Source organism: Populus alba, chromosome 12, assembly GCF_005239225.2.
Source record: "Populus alba chromosome 12, ASM523922v2, whole genome shotgun sequence".
NCBI classification, from domain to species: domain Eukaryota; kingdom Viridiplantae; phylum Streptophyta; class Magnoliopsida; order Malpighiales; family Salicaceae; genus Populus; species Populus alba.
The window spans coordinates 9,835,688-9,863,374 of record NC_133295.1 but is presented as its reverse complement, the minus strand read 5'-3'; the positions used below and the strand labels follow the sequence as shown (position 1 = coordinate 9,863,374).

General features: G+C 30.1%; 2 protein-coding genes across 2 annotated transcripts; one reads left to right on the top strand and one right to left on the bottom strand.

Annotated features, from left to right (window-relative positions):
* Positions 1 to 422: 422 nt before the first annotated feature.
* On the bottom strand, positions 423 to 5,874 carry LOC118044563 (calmodulin-binding protein 60 A). Its single transcript, XM_035052917.2, has 7 exons — positions 5,669 to 5,874; positions 5,174 to 5,252; positions 3,888 to 3,940; positions 3,243 to 3,733; positions 2,356 to 2,516; positions 1,504 to 1,710; positions 423 to 1,417 (listed from the first exon to the last, which is right to left on the bottom strand). The coding sequence occupies exons 1-7, from the start codon at positions 5,758 to 5,760 to the stop codon at positions 797 to 799; spliced, it is 1,704 nt and encodes a 567-aa protein (XP_034908808.1). The 5' UTR covers positions 5,761 to 5,874; the 3' UTR covers positions 423 to 796.
* Positions 5,875 to 23,151: 17,277 nt separating this feature from the next.
* On the top strand, positions 23,152 to 25,787 carry LOC118044564 (small ribosomal subunit protein uS3x). The gene is made up of 6 exons (XM_035052918.2): positions 23,152 to 23,313; positions 23,404 to 23,551; positions 23,640 to 23,811; positions 24,891 to 24,945; positions 25,052 to 25,183; positions 25,312 to 25,787. The coding sequence occupies exons 1-6, from the start codon at positions 23,284 to 23,286 to the stop codon at positions 25,474 to 25,476; spliced, it is 702 nt and encodes a 233-aa protein (XP_034908809.1). The 5' UTR covers positions 23,152 to 23,283; the 3' UTR covers positions 25,477 to 25,787.
* The last annotated feature ends 1,900 nt before the right edge of the window (positions 25,788 to 27,687 follow it).

Sequence of the window (27,687 nt, the reverse complement as noted above, 5' to 3'; positions counted from 1 at the left end):
CTATAAAAATCAAGGACTTGATTGAGTTAATTTTTAAAATTCTCCTGAATTAATAAATAGATATTATTCAGAAGACAAATTAATATTTTGTCAATTTATAGGGTTTTTCAAATTTCTTTACAAATAGTAAGTTATGCTTCTTATTTTTTAAAAAAAATGATTGTAGAAAAAACTATATAAATCACATAATAAAAAGCTAGCACTCTAATCATAACAATCTCTCTTCTAAATAGTGATTTCTCCTAAATAGAAATTTAGAAGATTTCTTACTAGTGAATTATTTGAATTATCATTGGAGGCTGAATAATTTGACAACTTGTAATTTAAAATAATTTAAATTTTTAAAAATTATTTAAAGCCAAAAAAATTAAATTTTCAGGTAATAAATCCCTAAACAATTCTAGATATTAGATCATAAGGACTCCTGAATATTATTTTTTTATTGTTTATCCTGTGTTGATGATATTTGGAAACCAACAAAACCAATTATCCACATAAAGCTACAGAATTCCAAGCAAACCAGTTCCATTGCTTGCATTCGAGCTTTACTCAAGGGGCCAAAACCAGAGACCTCATAGTCTAAAGCACATATACAAATTTACCATCTAATTCAAGGATAAACATTTACTAATTCTACAGTACAGAGAGTCAAGGTTTAAGAACCAGCTGTATCTACAACTACCAAACTTCATCTTGTCTCCACATCTACTGCAGGTGAGAAACTTTGCTCACTGAAGCACTGACTAGGACTACATTTGCCACTGTGACCTGGTAACTTTTTTTATGGCCCATCACTCTAATATCTATAAATTCCTCGAACACCATTTTTTCTTGTAGCCACAAGCTTCCTGATAGAGAACCATTTCAACACGCTAAAGATCTTCGCCCATCTCCTCTGAGCCTTATCAACAGCAACGGCTGTAGAGCGTGCCAACAGGAAGCTATCAACAGCACTTTGTAAATCAGCTTGTGTTTCTAAACCAAGGTTCTGAGTCTGAAGATCTGTATCAAAAAACCGTAGATGCTCCTCGTCACAGAAAGCATGAACCAAGGAATCAGTGTCACAGATGAGGGAGTTGGTGACTTGGCTAGGGAAGTTCAAAGTCTGGTCGTATCTAAGACTCATACTTTCAATACCCTGCAAGGCATAATCATCCAAGCCACTCCCACCCCCAACAGTATATATTGATGACATGATGTCTGGAGAAGATGCACTTGGCTGTGCATAATCAAACCCTTCTATTTTTTGTGAAGCCAAAATCTTGCTCCCACAAGAATTCTCTGTCCGGGGCGAGCTTGAGGTGTAAGGAACATCAGATACCTGTGAGGAGCCACCCACCAGAGAGGTTTCATCATCAAAAGATATGACTTGCTCCCAGTGCTCAAATGCAGTGATTACCAAGTTTTGAGCATCAGCCTGAAGACAGGGTTGAGTATAAGAAGCCAGAAATGACAGGTGGAAAAAGTAATGAAAAATAAATTAAGGTTGTGAGAGAACTGTACCTTTTCTGTTTCAGAAAGCTTATCAAGAGGAACATACTGGCATTCTGAAAGCAATCCTATAACTTGTCCCACAACATTAAAGACGACACCAGTTTTCTGTTGAGAAACAGGAGGGCAATACAAGAATATTCTCTTATCAATCACACAGGTTCGAGCATGCTCCACAGTAACTTCCCACATCTTAGCGGACATGCCTGTGCCCAGAATCTGCATATACCCATCAAAATGTTATTTTCATGTTATTTCAAGACTATGGAAACATCATTTAAAGCAGTCTTAGTTGTTGAAATTCTTTTAAGGTCATAAAACTTAAATGCGACATAGACAAAACTAGAGGCGTGCAGTAAGTATGGTCCTTTAAAGTAAATAGTTTCTGATTCTCCTTTCTGATAATAAACAAGACGTCCATGGAGCAGAGCCTAGGGCAATGAAGACAGGTGTTTAACTCAGACGGACATAAAGTGTCCACCATGGTGCTAGGAAAAAATAACATGAAGCAGAAAAGTTGGACACAGGTCTGATGGGGTTACTTGATATGTCACAGAAAAAGAGGGCTTCTGTATCTATCAAACAGACTGGTCACAACTTGGACATTTGCAGAGTCTCAAGTCTTTCCCTAAAACATAAAATGAAGAGCTATTCTAGTTATCAATATGTGAGGAAGTTTTTGTTTTTAAGAAGTTTCTCTCTATTTTCTAATTTTGAATATAAGGAATGTAATGTATGGACCCTCTTAAAAAAGGCAAACAGATAAAATGATGAGGATTGTACCAGGTACCCAAAAGCACAAGTAAAATATGTCAAGGAGGTATAAGTTATACAATGTTTATGATAAAAACAATAGATTCTTACATAGCGAAGCCGTGAAGGGTCTATAAAAAGAAGGGTCAGGAAATCCTTCACACTGTTGATATTCTCCCGACTCAATCGCTTATGGAAAGCTCCATCTTTGCCAATCTTCTCTAATCTCCAAACTTCATCAAACAGAGATGGGGGATGGTGCTTCTTGTACACTGAAACCACAAACTAATGGTTAAGATCACAAATTTTTTTCTCTGTTTTACATTTTTGCCAAGAAAATATCTCTTTCCCCTGATAACTTGTATAAGCTTTCAATCATATGTTCAAATCAGAGCCACTTTTCACTTCAATCATATCATTTTCTGCCTCACGTAATCAAATAACTTCTTTTTATATATATATAATACATATTCGATAGCATGAATATGTGCAACACAGAATTTCTAGGAACTCACAATTTTGAAGTAATAAAGATTCTATAATACGGGAAAAGATTCAACCTTTATCCTTGGTCCCAAAGATATGTGCTCAGTTCAAAAAACAATAAATTTAAACTTATTTGTTTATAAAAGAAAAAACAATTTAGAATTTTTTATTCAGCACGCAAATTTTTAATCTCCTACAGGTTGAATAGAAGTTTTTATTTTGGTTCAATTTAAATAAATTAAATTTCAATCATTTTCCAAATTAACCACATATTTGGGACCTAGGAGTGTCAATTTCCTTTGTTGATCTGCTGTAGTGTAGTTTTCACAGGGTATAATCATTGCATATCCTCCACAAGAGAGAGTTCATGCTTTCAAAATGAAAGCATCTTAAACGACTCTACACAGAGAATCTTAATCGGAAATTTGTCTGACACCATTTCAATTTCATAGTTTGAGCCTCTGAGGAAAACAGTAAAGGAATGCCAAAAACAAATGCACACACAAACTCACATTCTCCTCGGTGATCCCTGACAATGAAGGATTCTGTCTTCGATTCCCTTATGCTAGTACCATCAAAGTTGTCCACAGCTCTTACACCAAGCCTGAACTTGCGGCTTCTTGTCCAGCTTGAATTATCTGTAAATGAAATCTCACCAACCAAACAAATCCCCTCTTTAAGATTGAGGAGTACATCTCCTGTAAGAAGGGGTTTCTTTCCTTCTCTCTCCCTCACAATGTTAGTCTTGAATTCTTCAGATGTCCAATTCTCACCCTCATCACCGTCAAAATCACCCTCAAGAACGACAATTTCCACTCTGGAAGAAGACTCGGGACCAGAGTTGACAATTTTCCCAGTAAGAGTATCCATCAAAACCACTTTTAATACTGGACCTTCTTCTCCTTCGATACGAGCTCCAGTGAACACTGGAAGTGAGAGGTTGTTTGCAAACAGCAGTTTTAAGCTTTTTGATTCAGAAGAACCTATCTCTTTCCCGATGTTCCTGAAAAAGGATGCATAAGAAACATGAGTCATACAGAATCCATTACAAGGGTAGTAGGGATCACAATCTTCTAAGCGCACACATTTCTCACTTCTTCCTATTACCTTTGAAGGATATATAAACCATTCAACACCTTCAGACCATTGATTCTTACCTTTTCATGTTGGCCAAATGTTTCCTTAGAGCTAATTCGACTTCCTCTTTTACCTGTAAAAGCATAATAGATAAAAGTTCATTACCACTCTATATGATCAATTAAATTTCTTATATATAAACTACCACTACAAGATGCGAGAGTTCACAAGTAATATGAACTAACACATTATGTTCCATTTGAAAAACCATTTGCTTATTTTTTAAAGCATCCAAATCCGTTAACAATGAGACAACACATCATGTACACAATGTTGGAAGACCTGTATATGCAAACCAGAAAAAAGAAACACAGGTTCTTACAGAAGAAGAAGCAAGGAAACATCTTAATTTGTTAGCAATCATCATTTGATACACACCATAGGTTTTTAATGGATATATTTCATTCTCAATAGACCAAGCTTCGCCAAGAGACTTCGGGCAGTTACTGAAGTAAAGCCACTGTATATAACATTAAAAAATTATTGATGATAGTAAGATGAACTCGGAGAGTTACAATGGAAGGTAGAAGAGAAGGCCTGGAGTAGCCAACAGCCTGTTATACCATTAACAGAGGCCACAATGTCCATTCTAGGTTGGACCTCAGTTTCTTTTTCTTGTTCACAGCACTTCCCAACCAACTTGAAACAGAAGCTAAAAATTCCAGCTTATTAGACACAGACATTCTGTTCCAGAATGATCGACAGTTTATCCCATCTAAGAAAGAGACAAGGGCGAGGTGATAAACAATGTTTGCCATTTGCAGTTGAAACTTGTTAAGAAGTTTAGGCAAGGGGTTCCTGATGTTCAAATCTAACAGACAGAAAGCCACACCATTCTGGTGCTAAGTAGACCTCTTCTCATCTAGCAAAAAAGGAACATATTTAGTAACAGAAGGCTCAACAGCTGGAGAAGGCAACAGCAACACGAGCAGGGATAATTTGATCAGAACATATCATTATGGAGGAAGTTGCAACCAACAGAGGGAGGGGGGAGGGTAGCTTAAATATGCTACTCTAAAGGTTCCATCGATAACAACCGCAAGTATGCAAGCTCCAAATTATGTTAATTTGAGAATGTTATGTTTGAACTTTGAAAGGGCTATTTTGATGCCTTTATTTCTACGTCACGTTTATTCAAGCTTGTAAATTTAACAAACCATAAACCATCTTAGTACACCGCTCTGCATACTGAATGGAAGTTGCAGGAGCAAAACAGGAAGATGCTGATTACAAAATCAAAGCTCAATCGACTATATGTAATATAAAACATTCTGCAATACAATTGATCATGAAAAAACACACATACCACACTACGTATCAACGGTTCCAAAACTGGCTCTAGCAAATGCTGAACTGATTGCATTTTAACCACCTCCTGAACCACACTAGACATCATTAACAAATAGATTAGTGACCGAAACAAGAAAGGTGAAAGAAAACTTCAACAAGCACTAGAATCACATCCGATAATTCCACCCTTGTTTCCCTCACCACAATAAAGAGCCAATTCAGGCTGCACTCATTTCACAATTTCCCTCATAATTTTTAAATGAAATTTACTCATTAACAGAGCACAGTCAACAAGAATCTCAAGTAAGAATCAACACAAACCCAACAAAGTTTTCAAACTTCACAAAAGCATTCATTATTCACCAAAGACGAGCAAGCAAACTTCATTTTTAATCCATATTTCCACATTGCTTCCACAATCTCAATCATAATTTACAACCCAACAACAAAATTCATCAAAGCGAATGAAACCCACTTCACTTCGAATATAGTAGTAATAAAAAAAAGTCACCTTTTCAAATCGAACCTCCTCCTCTTTTCGTCAGGGCTATTATTCCCATCAGAACGAGGCTTACCCTCTTCCGGTTGCCTCTTTTGAGCCATAATCACACCCCAGCAACAGCAAAGAGAAGAAGAGCAAAGCAACTACCTTTGTAGATGGTTTTATGTAGGAAAGATAGGAAACATTCATGAAAGGCAAAGAGCGGCATGCAGCACAGCACAATAAGTAATTTATTTATATACACAAAAACACACGGCTAATGTTAATACGGTGACGGAAAGTTTCTGGTAACGGTTATTTTTTAAAATAATATTTTATTTTAAAATATATATTAAAAAAATATTTTTTTATTTTTTAAAAATTATTTTTAATATAATACATTAAAATAAATTAAAAATATCAAAGATATATTAATTTAAAATAAAAAAATAATTTTTTTCAAAAGTCCTTTTCATAATCAGTGCCAAATACTGCCAAAAAAATGACCAGCAGTGTGAGTCGAATCCAAAAACACTTTTCTTCTATCCTTTTTATCTTATGTTCTTTCTCGTGGGCTATGTATGTGCATGTGCATGTGCATACATCTATATCCATTTAGCTTGGCTGCATGCGTGATACATGCTTGCTCCTTGGAGTTGATCCTTTCTTTGTTTTGGTAACAATAATATTGGTTTCCGTGGGAGGAGTTGTTTTGTCGTAGTAGTAATGTACAAGTGTAGTTGTAGTAACTAGAAAGAGTGTGTTAAAATGCTGTTCTAAAATTTTAAATTAATTTTTTTAATATTAAAAATAAATCTAAAAAAAATTAAAAATATTATTTTAATAAATTTAAAAATATTTAAAAAAAAACAAGTCACGACAATTTTAAAAAGAAAAATAAGCAGAAGGAATGTTCGGGGTCCATAGAAAGCGCGTTTTAGATTATGAGGAGTGGGGTCGTACAAAGCGCGTGTGACAAGACAAAATAAAAATCTTATCTTATTACCCTTTGTTTTGCTTTTTCTTGCTTTAAAAATTTACTAATTTTGTATATGTTCGAGAGGTTTGGTAATTAACCTTTTTATCCTTAATTAATCACTTCATACTTTTGGATCGTACACTTTACTTTTTATCACTTAACTAATCATTTAATACTTTATCTTTTGTGAAAGATTTGGACAAAAGACCCCATGCAATACCATATTAATAAGATATTAATATTTTATCTATAAATACCAAAAAAATAATTTTATTTGTGAAAATTTTGTACAAAGATAGTGAACACAATTGCAATAACATATTAATAATATCAATTTATTACAACCCTTGGATTTGATTTGACAAATAAAACAAAAATTACAATCTTTGAGAGTTGCAAATAGTTATAGAATTAAATCAATAAAAATAATGTATGAAGTTATCAACTTAGGAAATTGAGTTAATTGTTAGTTAGTATTTAGAAACTTAGTTAAAAAAAATAGTAGTTAGATTGGTAGAAATATATTTGTATATATATGAAAAAAAAAGGATTATAAAGACATAAGAAATAAGAAATATATTTGTATGCAATAAAAAATAAGAATTTTAGCTTTACTAAAATTATCAACTCTCTCCTCTTCTTCTTCTCAAATTTCAACTTCTTGTTAAGAGGTTTTTAATAAATTGATATCAGAGCAAACGATCCATGACTAATAAAAGATTATATATTGTTTAACAATTAACAATGAAAAAGAAGAACAAGATTAAAGCTTTGAAAGAATATGGAAGGAAAATGGATGAACAAACTCAACACTTATATGAGAAACTTCAGAGCAAACCTAGAAGAATGAACAACTCAATTTGCATATGAAAACTCTAATGGCTATACTTAATACATTAATGGGCAATCAAGAAGCAAATAAGGAAGGAAGGATCAATCTAGTTTCTGATGGATTAATCTTCAATCAAAAAATAAATCAACGTAACGAAGGCATGGAAACTATGAAGTTCAAAGAATATGGTATAATGTAGTCTTATTTAAGGTGGAATTGCAAACTTTTTGAAAAGAAGATAATGAGGGGTTGGATAAGAAAATGTAAAAAGTTCTTCAAGATGAATTTTACATCAGTGCAACAAATGAGTTAAAATTACCTCTTTGTATTTAGACGAAAGGAAGAGTTATGGTACAAAGATTGCTTGTATGGAAAATATAATTTGGCCAATTAAAAAGAATTCTCAAGGGCTATTTGTATGAGGTTTGACATGAGAGAAGATGTGATGGAAGAATTCAATAAACTTATGCAAGTTAAGTGTATGGAGGAGTATTTGGAAAAGTTTGAAGAGTTTAAGTCATTTATGAATGCTTTGAACTCTTCATTGCTTGAATCTAATTAAATCTCCAGCTTTATATGTTGGCTTAAAAAATATATAAAGCTAATGTTAAAGACTCTCAAGCCAACAATATTGATGTAAGCCTTTGATCAAGCTAAGGGTTTGTTTGTTTACCTTTAATTTTTGTGTTTACGATGTAAAAAACGTAGTAAGGTATTTGGTAACACACCAAACTACATTTTATATTATAGGACCCACTAAAAAATTGAGTTTGAAACATAGTTTTTGTGAAGCAGTTTTTTTACATGTTTTTTTATTTGAGTTCATAAAACGATGTTTGTTTTTGCGTTTCAAAAACGATTTTGAATAATTTTTATTTTTTATTCACTTCAAATTAAAATTATTATTTTTTATATTTTCAGATCAATTTGATGCGCTGATATCAAAAATAATTTTTAAAAAATAAAAAAAATTATTTGATGCATTTCCAAGTATAAAGCACTTTGAAAAACAACTGCAACCACACTTCCAAACACAATTGTTAATATTTTATACATGTTTTTTTGCTACACATAAACCTCAATCATAATTTTTACCAAACACATATCTAAATCCAACTAACCACACCTAACAATATTTTTTTAAAACTTACTTTTTTAAAACCACAATCACAAAAGCTACCTAAAAAACAAACACACAAGTGGCAAGAAAAATCTAAAAATACAATGACCAAGTAGAGCATATTCATCCCAAGAGTTGCTATCTCGTTAACAACCAAATAAACCACCATCAAAGACTCTTAACCATTCTAAAACATAAACACGTCATAGTTCAAGGCAACTCCTGAAACTTTACATGAGCACAGAAGATGGTTGGGAAAATATTTTAGATGTGAGAAGAAGTATGCACTTGGACATCAATGTAGTGTGAAAAAAATACTGAAGGAGTGGAAGGGGATAGGAAATAATTCCTGGATGTGGAAGGAGGTAGTAGTAATGGAATTAGTGCTAAAGAAGACAAAGTTAAGGTTAGTCTAATGGCTATTTTGGACAAGAAGGTTATGAAGAAGGGTAATCAAGTTATGGTCATTAGACTTATTTGATGTCCAACTTTTTCAAAATAGATGCTACATAGAAAGATTTGGAAGTACTCAGTTATCAATTTCGTGATTTTTCCCTTAATTCTTTGAAGTGAAAATATCTCTAAATTTTCAAACCAATTAGCAAGTAGAGAAATATAAAAAACAAGCATAATTGATCATACAAGAACATACATAAAATTTAAGTGATTTGACAACTTAGGCTTACTCCACGAGCGAGGTGATCAAAGAAATTCACTATAAGAAAATAGAAAATCACAAGGTATCACACAAAATTTCTCTTTCACCCCAAAATGCTAAAATAACCTAAAATTCACTTTTTCTCTCATCCCTTTAGCCACTAAGGTGTTGAGAATAAAAACACTCACAATTAAACTATACTTTAAAAATATAATAACTTTATATTTTTATATGGATTAAATATAAGTATTTTTTTTTTCATTTGGATCTATGATTTAAGACAAACTCGACATTATTAGGACAAAAATCTCTTAGAAAAAAAAGTATTGTTTTGGGCTCAGATTTGGTTTGAGAACTGCAACAACAGTTACAACAATTAACAGTTGCAGATAATTGTAAAATGGAAGCAGATTGAAGTAATCTACATGACTAAGAAGTTAAGAAGTTGAGTTAGTTTTAGTTGGTAGCTAGGAAGTTCGTAAAAATTATGTTAATAGTTAGATTGGGAGAAAAACACTTGTATGTAAGAAAGGATTGTAGAGGCATGAGAAAAACACCATAAGAAATATAAGGATTCCAGTTTTGCTAAAATTGTCACTTCTTCTTTCTTGAATTACAATTCCTTGTTAAGAGATTCTTAAAACAATTATAATTATTTGATTGTGTTTTTTTTTCTTCTAAAAAAATACTTGATTGTGAGCTATAATTCTTTAAATATGATAATTAGGCAAATGAAATAATGAACATGTCTTTGTGTACTTAAATTATTATTTTTTTGGTTGATTGCCCGGGTAAAAAAAGATTAATTTGTTTAGTTGGTGAGATATATCCTTTGTTATCATCGTAATAGCCTGTTTGGAAGTGTAGTTATTTTTTAAAATATTTTTCATACCGAAATGCATCAAAATAATATTTTTTATTTTTAAAAAATTATTTTTGAGATTAACGCATTAAAACAATCCAAAACATAAAAAAAAATTAGCAAAATAAAAAAAAATTAGAAATGCGGGTATAAACAATTCAAAATATTTTTTATTTTTTTTAAATTATTTTTTAGATTAATGTATAAAACAATCCAAAACATTAAAAAATAATAATTTTTAGCAAAATAAAAAAAAAAAATTAGAAACGCAGGTATAACCATATTTCCAAACACGAGTACAATAAAAATAATTTATTAGTGTGTTTGGTAATAGAATGGAAATTTTAACTAATTTTAATGCTTATTTGAATGTTTTACAAAGTTTTAGTATTTTCATATGACAAAACATCTAAAAAAAATCAAATTCAATGATTTTATATTGTTTTGATATCTAAAAAACACTGCATCGATCCCACATTATTAAAAAAAAAAAGAAAAAAAAGCTTTACTTTGGATTGTCTACTTAATTACCACTTGATTGGAAGCTAATTTATTTTCAGTAAGGGAAAATTTATCCAGAAACATTCACATAATTAATTAATTAAGTAAGTAAGTAAAGAACTAAAAAACACAAAGCTTTAACTATCGACAATATTTAAAGGAGCATCTTTGCAATTACAAAATACTTTATATCATATTATATTTTATCTCGAATTTGTGTTAACAACAACGAATTTGAATCAAAGTGGCCTCACTTTTAATCTTTCTTTTTTTTTTTTTATAAAAGGATAAACTTCTATTGAATTGAGAAAAAAAATAGAGAAATGAGTGTTCTTTTTTGAAACTTCTTTCTTAAGGTAGAATAAGTAAATATTATTTTTTATTACATATATAAGTTTGATTGTGGATAATGTCAAAGAACCATCTCAACCCAATAATTTAAACTGTTAGGTGAAGTTCCGAGATCTGATTTATATTATTCTCTAACACGTCCCCTCAAGTAAAAACCCTTTAAGCTTGAAGCTTGCACATGCTCACATTACCTTGTACTTAATTTTTTATCAAATAAATAGAGATGGTAAGATTCGAACCCGCGATCGTTTGGTCATCAATGCTCTGATACCATGTCAAAGAACCATCTCAACCTAAAAGCTTAAATTGTTGGGTAAAGTTTCAAGATATGATTTATATTATTCTCTAACACACTCCCTCAAGTGAAAATCCTTTAATTTTAAAACTTACACAAGCTCACATTACTTTATGCTTAATTTTATCAAATAAATAAGGACGGTGAGATTCGAATTCGTGATCACTTAGTTATTAACGCTCTGATATCATGTTAAAAAATCAATTCAACCTAAAAGTTTAAACTATTAGATAAGATCCTAAGAATGATTTATATTATTATCTAACAGATAACTTACTTAAAATCTAATAATAAAAAATGATTTAGTCTTGATATGCAACCACAGTTGAAGTCAAAGAATGCCTTACATTAAAATAAAAGAAAAAACTTTTAAAAATTCTGAGGTCTATAGCCTATAGTTTATAATTCAAGTCCCTATTTTGATTAATACCAAGTTATTATCCAACTAAAAGCCGCTCACATCACAAGCTTAATTAGATCATAAGAGTGGTTTGATTGCTCAAGTTATTAATTCAAATCTTTCCAAATCATGCATGATTTATTATTATTAATCTTCTGATCATCATGTAGATTTAATGATTATAAATTTATAACAGAGCACGTAGGAGCAAAAGAGATTGTTCAAGAAAACTCTTAAAACCCCACCTGGGCCACCTCTATCTTGTATATATATATATATTTGTCTCTCCAAAACACACCAATATAACCCACACAAAAAAAGTTTGATCGGTGTATGGATGGAATTCTATATTCTACGGGACACGGTGGCTTCACGGTGTATTGTCCTTCTTGCATGTCTTGTTTCTTAGTGTGGCCCTTCTCTCCATATCCAAGCTTGATTGCTAAATGTTCATGGTTTTTTTGCATTTGTGCAACATGGTCTGATGGCCGGGTTCTTAATTTGATTAATATTTTTTGTTGCAGGCCCTGGTCTTTAATTTAGTGCTATTTGTTGACATTACTTACTATTATAAGAGCACTCACTATCCATTAGAAAAGTATAATGATCATTTTACACTTTCCAAAAAAATCAATAAACTAACTACTAGAGATAACATAATCTTTCTGTAAGATACAATAATCATTATTAGATTAATCAAGAACAAGTAAGTATCTTCACATTTTAAAAGCATGGTAAATGTTTAATCTTAAAAGCATATTTTTGCTTAACTAGCATCCAAAAACTTTTTCACTTTCATTCTGGTTTTTTTAGCTATAATTAGGCTAGTTAAATGGTAATTTTATATTCTTTTAATTATAAATATAATTATGCACGCTCTAGCAAGTCCACCGCTTCATCATATTCAAGTGCATGTGTGGTGGATTATTGGGGCCAAAAACTGCTTTCTTGATGTTAAAAGACTATAATACCCTTGACAAAAAAGAGATAATAAAAGAAACCAACATAGAAAAACAGAAATAAAACTTGACCATAGGCTTTTATTTTTTGGACTTTATGGGCATTTAATTATTCTAGACATGCTTCAAAAAGAAAAAACTGAAACTAACCCTAGATTCCAGGCATGTATTTCTTTTTTCTCCAATGACATTTTACTATTTTTACAGTTCATGCAAAATGAAAAAGATCCCAGTTTCTCCAATATCCAAGCCAAATGTTTTTAGTTTGAGGGGCAAAATCATAATCCCACTATTTCAATCCATAGTGTACGAGTTATGTGCTCCAGTATTTTATACTTTTAGTTTATTATTTTACACATACATACATACATATATATATATACATATATATATACATACATATATATATATAAAGAATAAACTAAAAGGGAAGAGCATGCATTAGAAAAAAACAGAGACTTTCCGTCTTTAATTGCAACTATGTCAATTTGGTGAGCGCGCATGCCAAGTAATCAAACAAACAACAATCAATAATCAGTTGATATTTGGCGGGTTCGAAATCAATTGGTGAGAAATTCTCCTACGGCCCCACTAGCAGTGGATGGTATCCACCTATCTTTCGGACACCACACAACTCGAGTGGCTACCGAACATTATGGTCCACCCATCCCCATGTTGTCAATCCTCGTGGGGGTGAAGTGAAGGTATAACATGCTGTAATAGTAGTTATTTTTTAATGTTTTTTTATTTAATTTTTTAAAATTAACCTATTAAAAAGATTTAAAAAAGCTAAAAAAATAATTTAATTTTTAAAAACAACTTTTAAATCTTTTTAAACAAAATAAACAGACTCTTTGAGTAAACCCATGTAATGTAAGTACAACCGTACGGGAATCAAGTGGGCATGCCTGTCACGAGAGTGTGAATTAGAGATGTAAATTAAATAGAGAAAAAAAATAAATGATAATCATTTTTCCGTATTTTTAAAATCAAAATAAACAAACATCAATCTCTCTCAAAAGATCAGTCCTGAAAGATTATTATAGTCACGGGTCACTAGTACCATACTTAGATTGATGAGCTGCGTGCATTATTGGAGCTGTGCCAATCAATAATTATTGAAGAAGGAAATATTCCTCCTCTTATGAACCGATCAGAGGCTTGTCTGTTGGGTTCAAAGATTTTCAATCGAAGAACGTTCCTGGAAGGAGTCGAGTAGATACAACAATGGTGGATTCTTGTTGTTTCTTTATGGATTTGACAGGAGTCTGGATCTTTATCATCTTTTCTATTTCTTCTTTTCTGCACAATCAACTTTGAGCTCTGCAAATCTGTTGTTTCTACTGTCAACGTGAAACACACCAGCTGTTTGTGCTGCCAACGTTTTCCCTTCAATGCTCGCCGTGCGTCTTGTATGAAAAAAGACGATGATTTTGATAAATAATATGGCTGTTTACTGTTGTTTTAGGCAGACAAAACGAAGATTCCTGGAAGTTGGATGATGCATCGGTACCAGTATATATCCTGTGATTTGGACGTTGATTTACTTCTTTCCTCTGAATTTGTTGAATATGCTGTTGTGATGATGGATCCTCTCCGATAAGTTAGGATAGGTATTGTTTGTTGGGGATGTGGATGAATTCGTATTTTCTATAAAAATTAAATTTTATTTTAATTTAAATTTATTTTTATGTATTTATATCATTTTAAATTTATATCGTTTTGATGTGTTGATGTTAAAATTAAAAAATTATATTATTTTAATATATTTCTAAGTGAAAAGCCATTTAAACCACACCGTGTTTGGTAGTGTAGTAGCGGTTGCTTTTCAAATAACTTTTCGTGCCAAAATACATACCAATGATTTTTTCATTTTTTAAAAATTATTTTTGACATTAGCACATCAAAACGATTCAAAAAGTACAAACCGCACTCAATTTTAGCTAAAAAAAAAACTTTCAAATTTTTTAAAAATACAGGTTGAACCGCATTTCTAAACACTGCTTTACTGTTATATTCTCAAACACACTTGTAATAGATTGGATGGAAATTTGGTTTTGCTCCACTCAACTTGTACTACCCTAATCCAATCAAATTGATTCGGATAAAGAAATTTGTCATGTGTTGGGTACTCAATTTAAATAGTTATGTTTTTAAAAATTAGTTTTTAAGGATAAAATATATAAATCATCAAAATGTAGTTTAAACATCAAATTCATGTACAAAATCATTAAAATTATTTGTAAAAATAAATAATATTCATTGGGTAAAGCTCTCACCCGCTTAACTCCGACTCTAGTCAAATTGAATTGAAATCTTACATTATTTTAATGTTTGTTAAACATGATTAATATGACCTGATTAAATCAGATGAGACCCAATGTAGTTCAAATTTGTTTTTGTTGGAAAGTGACGAAATAGTTTTTTTTTTTATATAATAAATCAATGTTCTTTTTTGCTGTAGTTTTGATATATGAAAGCTTTTCTATATATAAAATAAAACTATAATTTTAAATCTTGAAACTTCTTATTAAAAGTTAAATTTATTGATATAAATCCTTGTGTTATATTTCCTAAAAAAATGTACTCTATTCCACAAATCAGTGGTTCATACACTTTAGTTAATCTATGTATTTTTAAACTTTAGTGGTTACAGAACCCATTAATTTCTCAGTTGTTTTATCAGCAAAATTCAATTTATTTCACCTCACATGGGGGTTCTCTACTGCTATTTTGTTCTTCAGTTTATATACATTATAGCTCTTTATATATATAGATCCTCATATGGATATTTTTTTTAGGGGGAGGTCTCCTGTTATTTTGCTCTTCAGTTCTGATATATAAATGCTAAATAGAAAAAAAAAAAAAAAAACTAAAAGGGTAAATAACATTCATTGATTTAAAGATGAAATTAAAAAAAATATATTTCATTAAAAAAATCAAAACAAAAACCCAAAATAAAAAAAAAATAAAGAAGAGAGAGAGAGAGAGAGAGAGATCAAATCTAAAATCAAAATAAAATAAAAGAAAAAATAACATTTCAATGCTAGAAGATGGAATTGGAAAAAAAAAAATTATAAAAGGTCCCATAAAAATAGTAAAAGGACAACATTAATTTTCTTATTGGGCAACACGTTTACCAAGGCAAATAGAGAGAGAAAAGAAAATGTTATCAAAGCCAAACCAAAGAAGAACAGTATGTGAGCTTTTCTAGTATCTCCATAGATATGCAAGTTCCATCACGTAAATCCTCCACGTGCACCACTTGAAAGCATGCAAAGTGGCCTATGACATTGACGCATGCACAATACTCACTAACAAACTTTTTTTTTTAATATAATTTATTTTAAAAAAAATATCAAATTTTCCCTATCTTGATCCCATAATTACAAAAAAAACCATAATGAAAAGATAAATAATTTTAAAATTTTATGATTGAATAGATGACGAAGTAAATTCAGTGTGCATTTTTAAATCAAAAGATGAAGCCATTCCTTTCTTGACCTGATAATTACAAAATGATCACAATGAAAAGGTTAATAAATCCTTAGATATAAATTAAAATATATTTGATTCAATGGCTAACAAAATAAATTTACTGTGCTTTTTCCAAGAAAAAAACGAATTCACCTCCGCATTAAATGTAGATTTTTTTTTTAATTTCAAGATAATTCCAATCATTATAGTATGCAATTTAAAAAGAAAAGGACATCCTAGACCCTAATCAAAATGACAACTATTGATTGGTCACTGTATAATTACAATTTCTGCCCCGAGAAGCTATGTAAATGAGTTTTTTTTTTAAAAAAATAAATAATAATTACATTATTTTCGTCTACAGTGCACTACATTTAGGATGCATAATAATTTTACCATCCCATATAATTTTTTTAACATTTTTTTTATAATATTGATAAACATTTATTTTTTATTATTCATTAACATTTTTCTTTGGGTTTTTTTTCATTATTATTGATTTTTTTTAATTATATTATTAAATTAATTAAAAAGTCCTGGTCGGAAATTTTTCTTTCTCGTTTAAAACCGCTATTATCACATTAATATCCTTTTATTATATTAAAAAAAAAAAATCAAACCCGCAACTTAAGATAAGCCACGTATCCAGTACATAACAAATCAAGTCAAATCACGTGACTTTACTCCCTTCAAAATGTTACATTTTGCTCGAAGTTGAAACGTACTTCACAGTTCACACTTCACATACCTTATTTTCTTTGCACACATCTTCGCAGTAATAATTCAAAGAGCAAACGAACAAGAAAGTAAGATGCGACCAAATTGGTAGGCCTTCTACCATCTGTTTAAATAACATTGATTTTTCGCAATGATATTAATAGAGGAAGAGGAAATGTTTTGAGGATTTTTAAAGAAGTGGGTCGTTTCTGTGTTATAAAAATATTTTTAAAGAATATTAAATATTTTTATTTTCTTCACTTTAAATTAGTTTTTTTATGTTTTCATATTATTTTGATATATTGATATTATTTTTTATTTTTTCATTTTTTTTAAACTAATTTTATATTTCAATATTGTGGATTTTTTTAGAAGGTATTAAATTTTTTGATGTTTTCATATTATTTTGATATTCTAATATTAAAATAATTTTTTTTAAAATAAAATATATTATTTTAATATATTTCTAATATTAAAAAAAAAACAAACTCACGTGAATTCAAAATATTCACATATAATCATGAAGGGTGTAGCTCAACTGGTCAGGTTCTAAGTTTGCTCCCTAGAGATCACAAATTTGAATCTCATAAACCTCAATATTATTGGAGATTTATATGGTCTTTAATTTCAGAATCTGTAAAATTAGTCAAAATACATATAAACTAGTTCAAATAACTACATTAATAATAAAAAGAAATGTATAATTTTATGTTAGTGGGTTTTATTCAGACAAAAATTTGCCAATGAAATGACATGAGAAGACGTTGACTCGAGTATCTTTCACAAGTTCAGCTTTAAAATCATTCACTCATGAAAAATCAACATTGATGGTAGCTTGTGGTTACGACTATGGTTACAATTGTTTTTTATACTGAAATATATTAAAATAATATATATTTTTTATTTTTTAAAAAATTATTTTTGAGATTAGTATATCTAAACAATTCAAAACATACAAAAAACTAATTTTTAACAAAAAAATTAATTTTTTTTAAAAAATGATTATAATCGCTTTTTCGAATACTCATTATTTTGCTCAAAGTTGAAAAGTACTTCACATTCACCTATCTTATTTTCTTTGTTGTTCTCTTTTAAATATATATATAATTTCTAGTGTTTAGTTATGTTATGAAAATAAGGTGAAAAATAATTCATTAATATCTTTTTAAAAAAAATATTAAAATAAGAAGAAAAAAATTTTAAAAATTAAAAAGTTGAATGAGAATAAAATTGAAAAAAATATATAATTTAATAAATTATCTCAAATAAAATAAATAACAATAAAATAATAGAGATCAAATCTAACAGATAAAAAAATTGAAAGATAATGAAATTAAAATGATAATAATTACAATTTTATAAATTATTTCAAATCAAATAAGTAACAATTAAAAAAATAAAGACTAAATTTAATAAATAAAAAATCTCAATAAAAAATAATAAGAGAAAAGTAAATAACAATCATAAAAATAAATATCAAAATTAATATAAGAATAAAATTAAATTAATTTTAAAGGGTGAAATTAAAAAAATAAATATTTAAAATAAAATATATAATAATATAAAATTAAAAAAATTAAATTTATTTTAACTAATAAATAATATAATATTTTGAAATTTTTTACTGTTTTTAAAAGCTTGCGCCGGACAACGAAAGAAAACATGAAAGACAAATATATGCAAGTAAAAAATTTCGTAAAAAAGTATTTGTTTGTGAGGTACGCACGTGTTGCGGCTGACCACAGAATTTGATGTCTTTTTATGGGAAAATTAAAGGAAGTTGATGTTGTCACACATCGGCATCATCTTCAAGATTTAGAGTGCATGATTGTCTAGCATATGAACAAATGCCTGACATTTGTCGGCTTTGAAGCCAAGCCCCAGCAGTAATAATTCAACAACATCTCTACAGGAAAACAAAAAGGCAAACGAACAAGAAGATAAGATGTGGCCAAATTGGTAGGCCTTCTACCATCTGTTTAGATAACATTGATTTTTCGCAATGATATGAAGAAACTGTTTATTTTTTTGTTATAAAAATAATTTTAAAAAATATTAAATATTTTTATCTTTCTCATTTTAAATTAGTTTTTTTTATGTTTTTATATATTTTTTATTTGACGGCATGGTTACAGTTATTTTTTCAAATAATTTTTCGTGTCAAAATACATGCCAATTATATTTTTTTTATTTTTTAAAAAATTATTTTTAATATTATCATATCAAAATGATTTAAAAAAACTAAAAATATATTAATTTAAAATTAATAAAAAAATTTATTTTTTTTCAAAAATGTTTTTGTAACGAAAAAACAAACAAGCAAAAGTGCTTTTGAAACCCATAAACAAACAAGCCTTTACTGATATTATTTTTTATGTTTTCATTGTTTTTAAATTAATTTTATATTTCAATATTATGGATTTTTTAAGAAGATATTAAATTTTTTGATGTTTTGAGATAATTTTAATATTCTAACATTAAAATAAATTTTTAATAATAAAAAAAATATTATTTTAATATATTTCTTAACATTTAACACTATAAAAAAACACAACCTTATCCCACGTGACTTCGAAATATTCACATATAATTGTACTTGGTTTGTATTCTCTTACTATTTAAACAAACCCACGTGGGTGAGTTTTATTCGGACAGAAATTTGCTAACGAAATGACTGAGAAGACGTCGACTAGAGTGTCTTTCACAAGTTCAGCTTTAATCATTCACACATGAAATATCAAAGTTGATGGTAGCTTTTTTCGCACCCACGTCGAATGGCCACATTAATTACTCTAGTTATTAACAAATAAATTAAAAACAATTTACCGTTGATGGTGGCTTCTTTCGCATTTTATCATTTATATCATTACTTGGAGGGCCTTTTTTTTTTTTTATTTTTTTGTTACCTTAAATTTTTATTGTTTTACACTTTTATCACTACACTTTTTTTTCTTTTCCGTGTTGTCATAACCTAAATTTAACAACAATTGCTATTGATTTTTTTAAAAAAGTTAAAATAAAAATTACAAAAATCAAGAATTGATCTTGATTAAAAATATGATTTATAGATTGTTAGAAGAATAAAAAACTAAAGTATATAATTGATTTTTCTAAAGTCTAGGAAAATCAAGTCATCATGATAAAATTCATCGGATTTTCTTATTTAAAATCAAATTTAAAAAAGGATAAGGATTAACTTTTTATGTCATATAATTTTTTTTATTATTATAAATACATATACCTAGACACCATTAAGAGAACTGAGACCCCAAATAAAAAAAAATTTTACGTGAGAATTTAGAGAGTAAAATCATTCCAAAACAAAAGGCAAAAAAAAGAAAAAACAATAAATAAATAAATAAATAAATAAAAGAAGAAAAAGCTAGAACCTTAACTATTTCTTCATCTTCTTCCCTTCTCTCTTATATAGCTACCAACATTTTTCCTTTCCTTTTTGTCACCAGATTCTGGCCAAACCAACAACCCCTTCTTCTTTAGGAATTGAAGCCATCAACAGTTTCCCGAGACCATCATGAACCCAACCATTGTCCTTTTTCTCTTTGTCGCTCCACAACCTTCATCCCCTTTATGTGACAGTCCCTCTCACCTCCATGCCATATTGCTCCCTTTCCATCACTCCACATAACAACTTTCAACTCCACCACCTAACACAATAACCTAATTTTTTTTTTCTTTTGAAATCCCAAGTTCAATCTAAACCAAAATTGCCACAAATTAAACATGAAAAAACAATCAAGACCAAACCAATGTCCTTTCTCTCCCTGTCGCTCCACAACCTTCATCCCCTCTATATGACAGTCCCTCTCACCTCCACGCCATATTACTCCCTTTCCATCACTCCACTTAACAACTTTCAACTCCACCACCCGACACAATAACCTAATCTTTTCTCTCTCTCTCGAAATCCCAAGTTCAATCTCAACCAAAATTGCCACAAATTAAACATGAAAAAACAATCAAGACCCAACTAAATTCATCCATAAAAGAGACTTGAACACCTCAAACATCAACCAGACCCAAAACCCATAATTTTCTAAGTTATTTTTAAGTTCCAGTAATAGCACGAGAGGAGAATGTAATGCCACCAATTTAAGGTTCAAATCTGACAATGCGTTTCCAATACGCGCCATCATTATCTCATTGTGTTTCTAGCATCTTTTTTTAATTCCAGTAGCATCAAGGTCATTTTTTTTTTTAATTATGGTCTTAAATGATTTGTAATGATGTGATGATTGTTAGAAATTTATATTTTAACTTTTTTAAATTAAAACTTCTCTTTATCCAAGTGATTTCAAGTATCACTTACACTTTAACAATGATTTATCTTTCATGACAAAATGATTACATCTTACACAAGTGAAGATTACAAAGATTAAACTTAAGTCTTTATAGAATGTAATCTAACTCATAAAGGTGAGAAAATTGATTTGATGCAACATACGATTTAAAGCTTTTCAAGAGAATAGAAAGATAAATATAAAAATTTTAGAATAAGAGAAGTCCAAAGTATCAGGTATTTAGATTATAAAAAAGTAGGAGTTTGAGAGAGATCTTACATTGAAATCAATTGGGTATTTATAAGAAAAATTCAAAATTCAAAACTATCTATTACACACTTGAATAAATGAATAAGAAATCTTGCTCTTCCAAATGTTTTTCTCCTTCATGAGAAACAACTAGGAGGTGTTTATGGAAGAAAAAAAGTTGTTACAAGAGCAAGCTAAAAAAATGAGTTGACATCTTAGGTAAAATAGTTCTTTAGTGTTCAATACATTTTTTCTAAAATTACACTATTACCACTTAACTAAAAATAGATATAAAACTTTTAGTGTGGTCAAAAGTTCAGTATAATTAACGAAATATATGTCATCTATTTAAAAGCATTTTAATGACGAATACCAAAGCTTATGATAAAATATTTTTTTATAAGATATTTTTCATTACGTATGAGTTTTGACAATAAAATCATTTTAGATTGATGAAATTCAATAATTAAAAGATTTATAAATAAAATTTATTTTATGATTTCAAATTATATTCTATATAGACTTGATTACAAAAGGATATTAGCTTGAGAATCTTTAAATCATGTTTACATCCAAAAAATATATAACTTCAATTTAATGTAGAAAAATTCCTACAACAATAATACTTTGACATGTATATTAAATGCAATAATATATTATTATCATTAAAACAGATAATCTAGATGATTAAAGACATTTAAGCTAATAATAGGATCTAAATTTAATACTAAAATATTAGTTGAAAATATCTAACATATTTAAATAGAAAAATATTAATTATATAAAGCTCTTCAATATACTTTTGTTTTCCCACAACAATTGGAATCAATCGAAGGCAAGCACTATTAGGTTTAAATTTAATAATCAAATAAGATTGAAGATTTTGGTTGAATTTTGTTGGTATTTTTTTTTTTTAAATTTGACAATTTGAAATTAAACCAAATTTAAATTGGTAATTCAATTTAGCGTTAAAAAGTTTTCATTTGGTTTTAATTGAAAACCGAATAGTGTGTATATATATTTTTAATCATTGCTAAATAAATTATATGCTTATATTTATATGTTAAATTACTTGAATTAAAATTTTAAATCTTTTCTGATATTTTTTAATTGATCAAAACTTTGAAATGGTTTTTCTTTGTATTTTTGTTTTGCAAATAAATTGATGAAAAAACTATGTTTGTGTGTGAGTATATATATATATATATATATATATATATATATGTGTGTGTGTGTGTGTGTGTGTGTGTTCGGGTATTCTCATCCTTTTTAAAGGGAAAGACTATTCTCATTTGAGGTTCATGACTATCCCTCCCATAAATACACTTTTTTGAGGAATCGAACTTGTGTTTTCATCTTAATAAAGATATAATAGTGTTTTAACTTATAGATCAACACTTTATTAATAATGGATATATAAGATCTAACTCATGAAAAAAAGTAATTCTCAAAAAACCAAAAATCATAAAATTAATTTCTATATAAAAAAATAATATTTTCATTAAAAAAATCAAAATTTTCGGTTCCAAAAACTGAAAATGAGGAATCACATTTGGGTCTTGATTTTATTTTTTTTGGAGGTACGGTTAATAAAAATAAAATGACTTTACAAAAACCAAAAAACCGATTACTCAACCGTCAATTAATTACTATTTTATTTTGTTTTTGTTTTTTATTAAAACAAGAGAAAAAATGGTTTATGAACTTTCAAAATCCAATTCGGGCTTAATTTATGTGAATCTGACTAATCTTAACCAAGGCCCATATTTTGTAGGGTGTAAAACCAAAACAGCCCCCGTTTGCCGAGAAATCCTCCCTCTTTTTATTTACGAACAAACGCATCCGTTTTTACCTTAGGGTTTGGCCTGCGCTGCGCTGCACTTTAACTCTCAAAAAGAACAGGACGCGGCGTAGCTTCTTCTTAAAACCTTGAATTCCCTCCCAATCATGGCTACTCAAATAAGTAAGAAACGCAAGGTAAACTCCTACAATATTTGTTTTTGGTTCTCTTAGGAAACAAAAAAGATGAATCTGATAAAAAAAAATTTGTTTGTGGGAAATATGTAGTTTGTTGCGGATGGAGTTTTCTATGCGGAACTTAATGAGGTGTTGACAAGAGAACTAGCGGAGGATGGTTACTCTGGTGTTGAAGTTAGGGTTACTCCCATGCGCACTGAGATCATCATCAGGGCTACTCGTACCCAAAATGTTCTAGGTAATTTTAATTCTTTTTTATTATGGGGGAACAATAACATTATCTACTCGTACCCAACATGGTATTACCTGTTGCTGTTATGTTTCAGGTGAGAAGGGAAGGAGGATCAGAGAGCTGACTTCCGTTGTTCAGAAACGTTTCAAGTTTCCTGAGAATGGTGTTGAGCTCTATGCTGAGAAAGTTAACAACAGGGGTCTCTGTGCCATTGCTCAGGCTGAGTCTCTTCGTTACAAGCTCCTTGGAGGCCTTGCTGTTCGCAGGTGCGTCCAACTCTATTGATTGTTTGCTTATTTGGTGATCTCTGCATGTCTACCTGTTTCTTTTGCATTTTTATGAATTTTGATGTTTCTGTTGAACAAGTCATCTTTACAGCGAGTTGGTTATTTAAAAATGTCCATCTCGTGTCTGAGGGTGACAATATTTGTTGATGCCATCAATTTTCTATAATACAAGGAATGCAACTGTTGTTCCTTGCACAGAAATTGTGATGGTAGATACCACCTTCTTATGACCAAGTGTTATTCAGAGGGAGCCTTGGATGTTAGGAAAATAAGTATCACTATGATTTAGTGCATCGTTATGATGTTTATTTTGTCTGAGTAATATCACTCATGCCTGTTACTTTTTGTGAAAAAGAATGACTGTCAAGTTCAATTTAGTGCTTGTTGGATGTTGTTGATCATTACAGTTGTTAAGACTGTACCAATATTATATTTTGTATAAAGAGCTTGGAAGTTTCATGATTGGATGCTTGCTCATTACATAAACAGAATGGACAGTAGTACTCATCACCACCAAATTATATATACCTCTTTGAATGACTTGAGAGCTCGGGGTTTCAACTATGATGAAACAATGTTCACATAAATTCTTTGTAGGGAGTTTGTCTGGCTTTAGAATATTGTTCCACATTCATGGTAGTTTGTTTGTATTAATTGTATGCACAGACAAATGAATGAATGACAGCTTCACATGCTGCTGTTTGATTTAGAAATTTGTGATTTATGTTTTTTATATTGTTGTTTATTGCCTGCTATTCTTCTGCTCTTGTTGATATTTGGTGGTTGCTGCACTTTTTGAATCCCTTATCTCTGTAGTTGGATTTTGAATACGACTTTCCTGTTGGTCCCTTCAGGTACCATGTGTTTGAATTCAGGGTTCTTAAATTTTAACAGTTCTGTTTCATATCTGATTAAGGGACAAGAAATTGTTTATTTACCTTCTGCTTCTCGGTCGCTTGTGCATTGATCAATTTGAATAGTCAAACTGAGTCTGTATGCATATAGTATGTACCCCATTGGAATTTGTTGTTGAGGTCAAACTTTTGTTATGTTTACAGGGCTTGTTATGGAGTCTTAAGATTTGTAATGGAGAGTGGGGCAAAAGGATGCGAGGTATGCTTCAAGATTTTAATTTCTTGATTGTTTTTCCTATTTTTTGCAATTGTGGCAGCCAGCATTTGCTAATCTTTGAAACTCCTTCACCTGTGTCATGTCACAGGTTATTGTGAGTGGAAAGCTCCGGGCACAGCGTGCCAAATCTATGAAATTTAAGGATGGGTACATGATATCCTCTGGCCAACCTGTTAAAGAGTATATTGATTCAGCTGTTAGGCATGTTCTTCTTCGACAGGTTAGTTGCTTGTTTTGTTTCTCCTGCAGAGTACCATGCCATACAAATCCAGTAATTGTTGTATTTGTTCATTGTTTACAACCTTATGTTCAATGGCTTATTTTCCTTTAAACCTTCTCTGGTAACAGGGTGTGCTTGGTATCAAGGTCAAGATCATGCTTGACTGGGATCCTAAGGGCAAGGTGGGGCCAATGACACCATTGCCTGATCTGGTCACCATCCATCCTCCCAAGGAAGAAGAAGAGTATGTTCCACCAGTGATGACAACCAATATTGAGATTCCAGTAGCATAAATCCCGAGTTTGGTTGCTCTCCCTAGTATCCATGAGTAGTAGCTCTTTGTTCCTTAAATGTGGGGAGGAAGGAGGATATTAGATCTACTTGTATGAACGAAGAGTTGTTTTTAGCTTTGTTTCTATTAGCTTCCCAAGTCTGTCTCAAGATGGTAGTAATCCAGGATTAGTCATGGACCTTTACTGCCTTGCTATGATCTGACCAATGCCTTTATGTCAAATTTACTTCAGATGGTTCCTTTTGCAGTTAATGTATTTTGTTTAGGTATTCTTGAAATTCATTTTGAAAGGAAATTCTTCTAGGTAGCAAATCGTGTTCGTGGGTTTCTTTATTTCCTTCTGTTCTTCATCTTCAAGGCATTTTTTCGAATATATGTTTTAAAAAGTCGAGGGGGACTGGCCCTCGCAGCCGGTGAATATTCTGTAGAGCGTCATTTTGTCATTTATGACCCCATTTATTATCTCATTTCAAATGGCTTTGCGAATAAGCTTCTTCCCGAGCTTATCTTACCAAGTCCTGAAATTTTCGAAGGAGCATGGATTCATAAGCGTGCTTACTGGATGATAAAAAACGAGGATACTCTGCAAGCAAACGTTGTTTTCTTGGTGAAAGTGGAGGTGCCTGCTGACAGGGCTGCTAAATTGATGGTGTCGCAGCCAAGAACTTCGCTTCATACGCATGATAGGATGATTCATGCAGTAAGCTCTCCCAAAGGAAATGGGTCTTGAGCAGGGAGCTCCGGTTCTCACAAATGCTCTTGCAGCGAGGTTACAAATGAGCGAATCAACTTGGAAGAAGAAAACTGAGGTGATGAAATAAATGTTGGCTTGTAAGCGATATCCTCTGTTACTGAAATATTCAGAGGGGAAAATCAAGAGTGCAATGGATTTTCTGAAATATTCGAGAGTAGCTTCTAGCGGCCATATATATATATATGTTATCCTCCTCAAGTTTACAGAGACGATGGAGGGAGGTTTTTCTCTAATGGAGGAAAATGATGTGGGTGGGTGGGCTAATTGTTTTTTATAGGGGTAGATCGGAAGGCAATGTCTTCCACGTGCAGGTCACGTGATACAGCAAGATTCTATTAGTTTAGAGCGTCAAAATAATAAAAACAATTGTGTCACTATGAAATTTGAAGTCAAAACACTCAAACCAACCATAGGGTTCGCATAAACTAGTATATTTAGCTTCTTCTGTTTTTTTTTTAATTGAAAAAAACTGCAGTAGCCAGACTTATTTATGTATATAATTAATATACAAATATTGAGCATTATATTTTTCTATCGTCCTTGTTGTGCTGTAAATCTATGCTGTGGAAGCGCGCGCGCGTGTGTAAGAGATTATTAATTAATTAACAGTACAATAAACTACAGGGGAAAAGTGCTCTGGCAATAAACAGTTGTTTCCCACTTTCACTCCAAATAAAAAAAAAAATCTTTGATTTTTTTTTTTTAATATTAATTTTTTTTATTAGATTATCTAACTCTAATAATATGAAATTACGAGTTTATTAGATTAATATGATTTGTTCAAGTTTGTTTTATTTATTTTTTATTAGGTTATTTAATCTCGTGACTAGTGAACATTGATTAATGGAAATTAACTTGAGTTGATTTAGGTTATTTTTTATGTTTTTTTTAATTAATTTTTTTTTAAAATTTTATCATTTAATATTGGATCAATTAGAAATTGAGTTTCATAATTTATTTTAATTTATTTTTTATAAAGATATTTTGGTCTTATTATTAGAAACATGAGTTTTGATATTTTAACCTTGATAAAATCATGTTTTTTTTTTTTTCTTTCTTTTAAAGGGTTATCTTGATATCATGACTTGAGTCACGAGTTTTTCAACATTGGATTTATTTTTTATTGGGTTGTTCTCTTCTCATGACCTGGATTACAAGTTTAGCCGGTTGATTCAATTTTTTTTAATTTTTTTTTTAATTTCATCATTTAATATTGTGTTTCATTAGAAACTAGGCTTTAAGATTTGTTTTAATTTATTTTTTTTTCAGTTTATCTTAATTTTATGATCCAATAATAGTGCTTAAATATATTAACCCAACTTAACTTATTTTTTTGTTGTTTTTTTAATTAATGTTTTTATATATTTTTATTGTTTAATATTAAATTTGACAAAATCAATTTGAGATTGAACTTTAAAATTTATTTGATTTGCTCTTTTATAAGATTTATCTTAGTTT

What these genes read in the sequence shown, in the direction of transcription:
- LOC118044563 (XM_035052917.2), bottom strand. Translation starts at nt 5,760, where the DNA reads ATGGCTCAAAAGAGGCAACCGGAAGAGGGTAAGCCTCGTTCTGATGGG. An exon ending in CATTTGGCCAACATGAAAAG is followed by an intron (nt 3,734 to 3,887) that starts GTAAGAATCAAT and finishes ATCCTTTTTCAG; the next exon opens with GAACATCGGGAAAGAGATAG. An exon ending in CAGGGATCACCGAGGAGAAT is followed by an intron (nt 2,517 to 3,242) that starts GTGAGTTTGTGT and finishes TTGTGGTTTCAG; the next exon opens with TGTACAAGAAGCACCATCCC.
- LOC118044564 (XM_035052918.2), top strand. Translation starts at nt 23,284, where the DNA reads ATGGCTACTCAAATAAGTAAGAAACGCAAG. An exon ending in TCGTACCCAAAATGTTCTAG is followed by an intron (nt 23,552 to 23,639) that starts GTAATTTTAATT and finishes GTTATGTTTCAG; the next exon opens with GTGAGAAGGGAAGGAGGATC. An exon ending in GGAGGCCTTGCTGTTCGCAG is followed by an intron (nt 23,812 to 24,890) that starts GTGCGTCCAACT and finishes TTATGTTTACAG; the next exon opens with GGCTTGTTATGGAGTCTTAA.